The following is a 10,172-nucleotide window of genomic DNA, read 5'->3' on the forward strand; positions in this document are numbered from 1 at the left end:
ACCTTTATAAGATATATTTATCTGCAGAATACTTTAGTGCAGTTGTATCAAAATCTTTTAGCTCAACATAAAACTGTTATTATTCGGTGCAACTAAAAACTATCTATCTATCGATTTATGTTGGTTCTTCTTTGGGTTCCAAGAGATTATTATTGAGTTAATTAAAGTTAGTTATAAGATTATTCCCAGAACCCTGCTCTACTAATTAGCTCCGACTTCATTCAACATTTTTCTTTTCTCTCCTTACCCACTTAATCTCATTATGATTATATTAAACGTTTTAAGAATATTTAAGGCATAACATAAGACGACAGTAATGTAGTATTGTACTATATATAAGAACGTGGTGGAGAACAGGATCTTTCCGGGGGTGAAGAATGATGAAGTCCAGCTTGTTGCCCCTGATGATGGAAGAGAAGTGAGGCTAGAGATGAGGGAGGAGTGGGAAGACCGGCAGCTGCGGCTAGGAACGGAAAGGCGGGATGGTGTGGATAATATAGATCATGGGGTCCAGGGGGGCCAGGAGAGAAAAGGGGTGGATAATTACATCCTTGTGAAGGTCCGGGGGAAGGGAGATTTCCACAGTTCACATCTAATCCTGGATTCTGCTTCTTCCATTTTGTTCTTCTATTTTGAAACCAGATCTTAACCTGAAGAAAGAAGAATGAAGAGTAAATAAAAAAATAAAAAAATTGTCAGATAACTCAAAACTTTAATTAGACAATTGTGAGTTGTTTTACTGTACAACAGGGTTATCTTTAAATGAAGAAACTTCATAGACGACTGTACGGAATTTATACTGTTTCCTCACATTCATGATTTGCAACAATAGAAACTTCTTTCTTTCTTTCATAATATTTACCTGTGTTTCTGTCAGGTTTAGTGTGAGCGCTAAATTTAATCTTTCACACACTGAAAGGTAGCGTGTTGTCTTGAATTTATTCTCAAGACTCACCAACTGCTCGTACGTAAAAGCCGTGCGTGCACGCCTGGGCTTCCCTCCACCGCGCTCACCAGGTTTACGTTTGCGTCTCTGCTCCCCGGAGTCAGAGCTCGGTGATAAAGGATCATCGTCGGAGCAAAGGTCGTCTACAATCAGATCACTTGTATCTAAACATTGGAAATGATTGAAAATAAAAAGAGGTTAACAAGGTTAACAATAACTGCCAATTAAATTTTTGTCCGGCTATTGTTATTAAAACAATTCTTTATTTAGGGACGGATTTAGACAAATTGGAGAAAGGTCGTCGTCGTTTCAAATCCGGAATCACCGATTAAAAGGTAAATATTCATAACGATTTGGATCGGTGATCCAGAATTTGAACCTAGATAGTTTAGCAAACTCTCCAATTCATTAAATTCGGTCCCCACTCCTGTATGCCGAGTCTATTAGCGCCTGATCCAATCAGGGTTCAGTCATGTGTTTGTTGTCTATTCTGAACCAATAAAAATAGTATGACAGTATCATATATCTTACTACCATTTCATTTTCCAATTAGAGTTATGAATCCTTCAATCGGCGCTATCAGTTAATGGAAATATTTACTTCTACTATAGTGTCCCCACTATATATATTGTAATGTATATGATGTAATCTCGTTAGTTTATAATATATTTGATTTAAAATATTTTCTAAATGGAATTTATGAAAAATGAGGCTAGAAGCATCCGTGTAACATGTTGGGCTGGAGTCCTATATTATTTCAGTATTAATCTGTTCTGCTTTTGAAAATAAATTATCCCATGAACATTTACTAAAGATATTATGCCGCCGAAAGTCTTCTCTGGTCTCCTATTGGCCGCCAAGATAAATGCTCTGCTGTTATTGGCTGGCGGTGTTTTGGGGGAGTCGGATGTCAAGTATTTCAAACTTTTTGCTGCTAATAATTTGCATTTAGATTTTTAAACTGGCTTACTGAACTCTAAATTTTAAAACTAACTAAATAAATCTCAGTAAACGTCTCGAAAAAGAGATCGGCCGGTAAATCGTCTTTGAACAGTAATTTTTGTATAACGATATATATTTATATACATATATCTCTGCATAAAAATGTAATAATTCGTTTATAAAATACTTTAATACTTAGTTACTTCAAATATACTAATCTCAAACTTTGAGGTCTGTCGAAGTATTTTCCAACCAATTTTAAAACCTTGAAAAAACGTTGATTTTCATTTTCTAGACATTTAATTGTTGATTTATACAAAAATGTCCATTATTAGTAATGTCAAATAAAAAAGCGAAACACTTCGGTCATAGATAAAGTTGGATCATTTATGTACTTAACGTGCCTGTCGATGAATTTAATGTGGCATTGATCCAAGCTGCTAAGAAAAGTTGCATCAATTTCAAATGGTGGATCGAATGGTGTTGCAACGCCTTGGCCTTTGATTTTACCTCATTAACTCACGACAATGATTTTGTAGCCCTGGAATGTTAGAAATATAAAGCATTTCTTTTTTAGTTTTAGTTTCTAAAAACTAATTTGCATGATTCTCAACGATTTATGCGTGAGAGCTTGCAAACTTTGGACAACTATGAACGAGTTTTATTTCCGACTCCCAACAGTACCTTTGAACCTGAGATATCCATTTATTTTTTTTGAGCAACTTCTTCTACATATAAATTTAGCTTGTCTGTTTGTTTGTATCCAATAAACATTAAAACGGCTGAACCGATCGGGCCCAAATTTTGTGTGGGACCTCTTGTGACCCCAGGGAAGGTTTATAAATGCGCGAAAAAATATTATGAAATCCGCAAACTTTTTTGGTATTTGTTTTATACTGTACAAAGAGAAGATGCTCACAGATAAAGCCACAATTAATTTTGAAATAGAAGATGGGCGCAAAGCGCCCTAAAAGCCTAGTTATATAAACTTTGCTTGTTTGTCTGTCTGTCTGTCTGTCTGTTTGTATCCAATAAACGTCAAAACGGTTGAGCCGATCGGGTTCAAATTTTGTGTGGGACCTCACGTGACCCCAGGGAAGGTATAAGATCAAAATTTAAAGTATTTGTGCTTAAAATTTTTTTTATGTTTGTAAAGTTTTGAAAATGCGTTAAAAAATATTAAATCCGCAAAGAGTAGATGCTCACAGATGTAGCCACAATTAAAAGTTGAAATAGAAGATGGGTGCGAAGCGCCCTAAAAGTCTAGTCTTTTTTTAAAATGGTGACCAGATCTCTCCAGCAAAGTTGCCTGTCTTACTTTTATTCAGATAAAGGTTTAAAAGTTACCGCTGCCAACAGGAATTGTTACTTTTTAATGGGAAGTTAGCACAATAAAAATATGAACAACGATAAACTTTCTTCCTTCAAATTCTGATCTACTTTGTATTTCTTTTTCAAATCGTCTAACCTGTTAACCTACCTAAAATGACGTGAAAATGTATTTTTATCTTGTTCTAAATATTTTAATGTATTAATGATTACCTATGCTGTCTGGTTCCTCGTCCTGTTTGCAGAACCGTCCTGGGGCCAGAATATTTTCTACTGAAAAGGCTAATCTTCCACCAGGGGTGTGCCCTTCCCAGTCCGCCTCCCAACCCCCCACCCTACTATTGTTGTTTCTTTCTTCTTCCTCTTCATCTTCCTCGTTTTCTTCATCTTTCACCTCTCCCATTCGCTGACAAAGTAAGGCCTAATCAAACCATCTATATATATACTTTGCTTGTCTGTCTGTTTGTATCCAATAAATGTCAAAACGGCTGAACCTATCGGCCGCAAATTTTGAGTGTTTAAAAGTTTATTTTTATTTTTATAACATTTAGAAAATGCACTAAAAATATTATGAAATCCGCAAACTTTTTTTGTACTGTTCAAAGAGAAGATGCTTAAAGATAAAGTCACAATTAAAAGTTGAAAAAGAATATGGGCGCGAAGCGCTCTAAAAGCCTAGTAAATTTATATTTATAAAATTTTATTTTGATAAATGTATGCAATTATGAATGGTTTCCCTGATTCATGAGTAGATTTCTTTCTTGTATCTGTTTAATAAGGTTTCTCTGCAGATCAGAGTTTAAGATTAAAGGATCCATTCTAAGTTCTTGATCCAATCCATCTCGATACTCTCTTTCTCCAAGATTTAGTTTTACTACGTTCTTCGTGTTCTCAGCATCCATTATGTGTCACTATATTTTTTCCAGTTCGATGGTCACTTTAAATCTTTTATGTCTTCAAGAATCTTTCATTCAAAATATCAGCCAATAAAATCTACGAGCTATAAATCCAGCAAAATATTTTATTCTGGATTGAAGGATCAATAGATCTAGTTATCTTTCTGCTATGCCAGTCTGAAGTAAGGTTTAATGTGAACGGAGCTGGGTTGTGAACTGAAATGATCTAATTTGAGTGTGAGATGAGGTGTGTGAGCTCTATTAGCTGCGGAGAGTACTTGGAGTCGGAGAATATCTTGAATCAGGAGCTCGGAAAATATCTTGAACCCGGCGGGACAGAGATTATAGTGTCGGAGAACTAGGATCTCTATTAGACCCGGAAACCGCTTCCCTCACTTAAACCTTGTTAGGGACAAACAGTAAAAATTAAAAACTATCACTCTAGGGACCAAGGGTAACACTCGTTTTTCCACGGTGCACAAAAAATATTACCATTATTATAGTGATTGGTTCATGCCATACAATAGGATCTAGACTGGACAAAATTGCTTTAGAAAAAGGCGCGGGCCTTAGCTAGAAAAACTACAATTTTGACCAAAATTTTAATGTGCACATGCAACTCACATTGAAACAGAGCTGTAAAGAGCAAATCTTAACTACTTTTGAAAAATGACAGGTATACATATATATTATGAATAATTAAAATAATAACTGTAAAATATTTAAATGTAAAATGATATATTTACCCTACATATTTTCTTTCCCATCTATTTTTCTCTGTGGTTCCCTATTGCCGCCAAGAGTATCCCTGTTGGCGGCAAACGATGAATAAAACAGTGGGGGAAGAGAGGATTAACTTTGGATTAATCACTCGTGGTAAAAGTGTAAAAGAAATAATTGGGATCCTATTATTAAACTAAAGTCTCCTTAATTAGTGAGCTTATTATCTGTATTTAATTAAACTATTATAAAAATGATAACGAAATATTTTTCAGAGAAAGTATGACATTTCACCAATTTTATGAATATTATGCATATATTTTAAAATCTGTATACCTTTATATCTCAAATGTAATAATGTGTAAAAGAATAAAAAAACATTGTTTATTGAATACAGCATTATAGCATATAGGGGGTGGACAAGATAAATTAGGAAAAATGTCTCGCGACGCACAAAGTTATTTTTTGCCTCTCCCTGGCCCTAAAATTGCTCTTATTTTATTTAAATTATGTCTCCCTTAAAGGGAGTGTTCGCGAAAAATGAAAGGGGGTATAGGCTTAATGCGATAAAAAAGCGCTTTTGATCGCTACTAATCTTACTTCTATCTGTTGCGTCTATAAGGGGAAAATTGTTAAAGACGTCTCATACCGAATAACATGGCGTCCGTACAAATTGAGAAAATTGCAACATACGACTTAGACCGTAAAAAAAATCAATTTAATTTCAAACAAATCATTCAGATATTACAACCTATATAGTCGATCATCGATTATCTTTCGCCGCATTTGTATATATCTGATATTTAATACTAGTTTTGATTCTGTTTTATAAAATAATATTTAGCTTATAACATGTTTTCGAACATTCCTGGAAAATATGAAAATGTCGTCTTCATTACCAAAAATCCTCGAAACAGGAATAAATGTTTTTACAAGTAACTCTCAGATCATAACAATTATAACATATTAAGAAAAATCAACTATGCAATTTTATACGATCTTCTCAGTAATACTTCTAATTAAAAATATCACTCTTACTTGTTTTCACTGTAACGAAAACTTAATCGATTACTTATATAACTTACATCGATTTAAAAATTAATTAAATTTATTTTTAAACCATTTTAAGAACTGTTTTTTTAGAAATTACTATCGTCCAACCTCCTCTAAAGTGTTTCCCCTCTCGTAGTCCATATTCTCTTCCCAATTCTGAGTCCATTAGAGGAGAGTAAAGTTTTACTCTAATCCTAGCCTGACACAATTTGTGTTCAACAGATCAGAAAATTAGTTTTTTCTACACACTTATATATGTATATATCTATCTATATATCTCCCCCCCACCCTCGGAAAAAAAGAAGATTAGATATATATTAATATGTATAAACACACATTTTAGTTTGCACATGGGTCCTAAAGTTGTAAGAACCGAACCGGTACGACGATTTACCAATCTAGTGTAAATGTACAACTTACATATTTACCCGTACCAGCCCATTTACCAAACCCAGTGTTTATTGGACCCAGTGCGTTTTATGGAACATGAAAGTTCAGTGCACATTAAAAAACGATACAAATGCAAATGCAAAAGCGTATTCAATGTTAAAAAAATATATTTAAAAAAATTACTTTTTCTCCCATGCTCTTGGTACATTCTACATTTTAGTTGACAATCTTTTTTTGTTTTTATAAAGTTTATTATAAATTAATTTAAAATAGTCTTCTTATCGTTCTTTTTCTACATGCAAATAATAATTATTGGAAATTTAAAGATTTAGTAAAGGAGTTGGAGTTTTTGCCACAAACACTGATTTTCAATCTCTATATCTTTCTAATTCAATGTCGTAGACCTTAGTTATTTGAAATTATTAATACTTATAGATAAAATAATCTAAGTTTGAAATATCAAAGGTTTGCATCATCAGGTTGCGAAGATATCAGATCAGAAGAAAATCCAGATCATTTATGGTCAAAAGGATTGTCAAAGAAAGAATTTAAACCATTTCTCAGAGAATTTATAAGGTGCATATTGTGCAGTATTTTAGGGTTGCATGGGATTACGGGAAACCCCGTTGAAGAAAAAAGAATTTGTAAAACAAAGTTTTATATTTTAGAAAAGACTGATGTTTTTGTGTGAGTCTATTTTGGTGTGTAAACGTTATCCCTTGGGAGGTTGTTTTTCTGAGTATCTTGTTAGTGTTTATAGCATCAAATCTAACTCCAGTTTATATTAATATATCCCAGGAGTATTTATTTACACTTCTATACAAGGTAGCAGCTATTGGAAGTGTTGCTAAGACACAATGATCTCAATAATAGTTTATTTTTATTCGAAATAACATTATTTAGAGTTGAATTGTAGTTTTCTTGGGAAATTTTAAGGAAAGATATTACAAACTGACACAGCACGTCCGTTTTCTTATTGTGTCTCTTTTAATAGGATGAAAATTTTTATAAAAAAGCTTCATTTCCTTTTAAAGTAACCTTGCCCATTCAGAATTATTTTGCAATAAAATCAGTCCCTTGTTAACTTAGTTAAATTCTCCGCCCCCTACAGAACGTTTTATAGGAGTTCAAAAAATTCAAGAGAAATGCAGCAAGAAAATTAAGAAAAAGTAATATTTGGAGAAAAGGCATATTCTGGAATGGTCGCATCGGTTTTGTCTGATTAAAGAAAAACATTTATAAAAGATACACTTTTTAAGCTTTTGGATAAATTTGCTAAAACAATCTTTTTCCGTAAACCTGATATTTAATCAAAACTATTTAACAACAACAAGGAATTTTTTTAGGGTACTGAAGCAAGGCATAATTTTTTTTTGCCGCCCGTTAAATAAGAGGCATCAGATTTCGTGTCTGGTTCGTCTGGTGTGTATACCGTACAGTGTCCAGTGTACAGTGTCTAGTGTACAGTGTACATATATACATACGGAAAGATAACGTTTTGTTTTTATTGTTTACTTTGTAGAAAGCTTGAGTTTAGAAATAGATATATTATTTTTTTATTAATGTAATTTTCTTCTCTGCATCGAATATTTCTTCAAAAAGCCTTTCCAACGTAGCTTTTAAAATATCAATGCAGACATTGCAAACCGTGGAAGTCTGCAGTCTGCAGCTCAGTGCAGATCAAGCATTGACAAATTTAAGATTGCAAATGGAGAAATACGCAAATATTCTGACACCAAGGAAATAATGGTCAGGCAAAGGTTAGGTTATAATCTTGAATTTAAAAGATTATAAACATGCTTTAAGGAATGTGGTACTATGTATAACGTATATATATATATATATATATTTTGTCCCTTGAGATGATAACAGTTCCATAACGGTTAAAATGGCCAACTTTTCAGATATCCGTTCCTTCTCAGCTAAGAGTTGAATGTTTCATTATTTTTCGTTCTTTTTTAAGTTACTGTTCATTAACGATTTCAATCTTTTTAACGCCGTTAACGGAAGATATTTTAGAAAACCTGAACGGCGCTAACCGTTAGAACCGTTAACGGTTTTTTTATATAAAAGTTGTAGAATAAATAGGAATAATTGACATTCAAAAACATCCAAACATAAAAAAATGTATCTATTCTTTTTTCTGTAAGTTTCGTACAATTTCAAGCAGAAAAATGAAGAAAGTCTCCAGGGGCGTATTCAGTAATTTGTCTAGGGGGGGCTTACATTTTTTAAAATCTTTCCAGGGGGGGCTCAGCAGTAAAATAGCCCATAACCGTTTTGTTATTTTAGCTAAAGATCTAAAAATTACTTTTTTGAAAAGCCAATGAAACATGAAACCTGTGTCAAATCTTGTAATTTTTAAAAAACAAAAATATTTTCTACATTTTAAAATTTTTTTTTTTAAAACCTTGATAGCACCCAAACTATGAAAGTTAGCAATCCTATTTTTCTTCAATGAGCTGGCCTTGAATAATTGGGCTATGCACATGCATTACCACCCTGTACCTTTACTCTAAGACCTCCTCATTCCATACACTGATTCAGATCCCCTGTAGCCTTAACAGGGTTACAAAACAAAAGTTCACCGAGTTCACCCCCCTAACCATCCACTGCACCCTGTCCACTGTTGACACTTTTGATTTCTGCTTAATCCGCTTTTTTTGGATAATGGAATGGATCTCTACTATAATCAAGTTACTTTCGATTACTAATACGATGCTTTATCGGCTGGACTAACAGCATTTGAACAAAATACAATTGCATTGTGTTCAAATAAAAATGAAAAAAATATTTTATCAAATGGGCATTGTCATTAGAGATTTACGGGGTCTCGCTCTCCAATTTAGTTGTTCTATCATTGGATGTATTATTAACCCTGAATATCCAGTTCGGGATATTAATGCGAGATTAAACCAATTCTAAGATTTTAAGGTTTCTGGGGTCTAATTTCGTCAGATTTGAAAGGAAGGAAAAAAAAGAAATTGAATTTCACCTGATAAATTCCTCAAAAATCGTTTTCTTTCCCAAATTCAGCTACAAAGGTCCCATTTTTTCTGGCATGGGATTTCTCAAAAGATTACGAATTCAGAAGTTGATTATGGTTTGAAGTCCAACCAGCAGAGAAGGCAAATTTATATTTAACACAGATAAAAACAAATAGTTCTGTAGATGTATGTATCCTCTTGAACATAATTCCGTATAATCGCACATATAAATTGTCTAATCTGGATTATATCTTAAAATGAAAAACATAATGATTACAAATATATTTGAGAAAAAATTATACAAAATTGTCAACATCTTTATATGGGGATATGAATACATCGGATTTCAAATTCATATAAATCGATTTTCTTGATTATTACTCTTATGATATTTTAGAGCTTTTTCAAGTGATAGACGATAGTTGCTCTAATTTAGTGAGAAAGAATCTGTCGACACCCCGAGTACTTAGTAGGCACCAGCTACGATTTGTTTTCGAAAAATTTCATAAATAACCTTAAAGACGACATGAACAATCCGGATTTTTTCCTTTGTTACCTCTGGGTACTAATGTCTCGGCTTTAAGGTCACAATCATAACTTTTTGCTTAAGATATTGGCTTGAACAGGAGAAAATAATCAGGGATTATATTTCAAAAAAGTTAAGTCAAAAGATTATGGTTGAGGAGTAAATATAAACAGAGAAAATAAAACTCTTTTCTTCCACTTGGAATAAGTTTTCTGTTGAAATTAAACAGGATATGTTTTTAAATTGATGCTTCGAAAGCCTATCATTGATTAACTACGGGGACCATTGTATCCTCGTTGTTTAAACGTAAGATAAGTAGCGTTCAAGTTTAAATTTACAACTCCAAACTACATAATGTACATCATTTTCTTCACCTACATTTT

The 10,172-nt window shown here is 33.1% G+C and overlaps 1 protein-coding gene across 2 annotated transcripts; it reads right to left on the reverse strand.

Moving 5' to 3' along the window:
• Positions 1 to 251: 251 nt before the first annotated feature.
• Positions 252 to 9,328, reverse strand: LOC111709734 (homeobox protein slou). Of its 2 annotated transcripts, XM_023483633.1 has the most exons (5): positions 9,272 to 9,328; positions 3,955 to 4,515; positions 3,431 to 3,638; positions 863 to 1,110; positions 252 to 650 (listed from the first exon to the last, which is right to left on the reverse strand). In XM_023483633.1, the coding sequence occupies exons 2-5, from the start codon at positions 4,117 to 4,119 to the stop codon at positions 330 to 332; spliced, it is 942 nt and encodes a 313-aa protein (XP_023339401.1). In that variant the 5' UTR covers positions 4,120 to 4,515; positions 9,272 to 9,328; the 3' UTR covers positions 252 to 329. The 2 variants fall into 2 exon arrangements, with proteins under 2 accessions (XP_023339401.1, XP_023339408.1); XM_023483640.1 differs by lacking the exon at positions 9,272 to 9,328 and having other exon boundaries at positions 3,955 to 4,582.
• Positions 9,329 to 10,172: the final 844 nt, after the last annotated feature.

This window comes from Eurytemora carolleeae, unplaced genomic scaffold (genome assembly GCF_000591075.1).
Source record: "Eurytemora carolleeae unplaced genomic scaffold, Eaff_2.0 scaffold46, whole genome shotgun sequence".
In the NCBI taxonomy this organism is placed as follows: Eukaryota; Metazoa; Arthropoda; class Copepoda; order Calanoida; family Temoridae; genus Eurytemora; species Eurytemora carolleeae.

Bases quoted from the DNA above. Each gene is read 5' to 3' on its own strand.
- LOC111709734 (XM_023483633.1), bottom strand. From the start codon at position 4,119: ATGGATGCTGAGAACACGAAGAACGTAGTAAAACTAAATCTTGGAGAA. The intron at 3,639-3,954 runs GGAAACCATTCA...TGGTTTGATTAG, and splicing joins GAAATCTACTCATGAATCAG to GCCTTACTTTGTCAGCGAAT. The intron at 1,111-3,430 runs GTAATCATTAAT...TCCAATGTTTAG, and splicing joins CGAGGAACCAGACAGCATAG to ATACAAGTGATCTGATTGTA.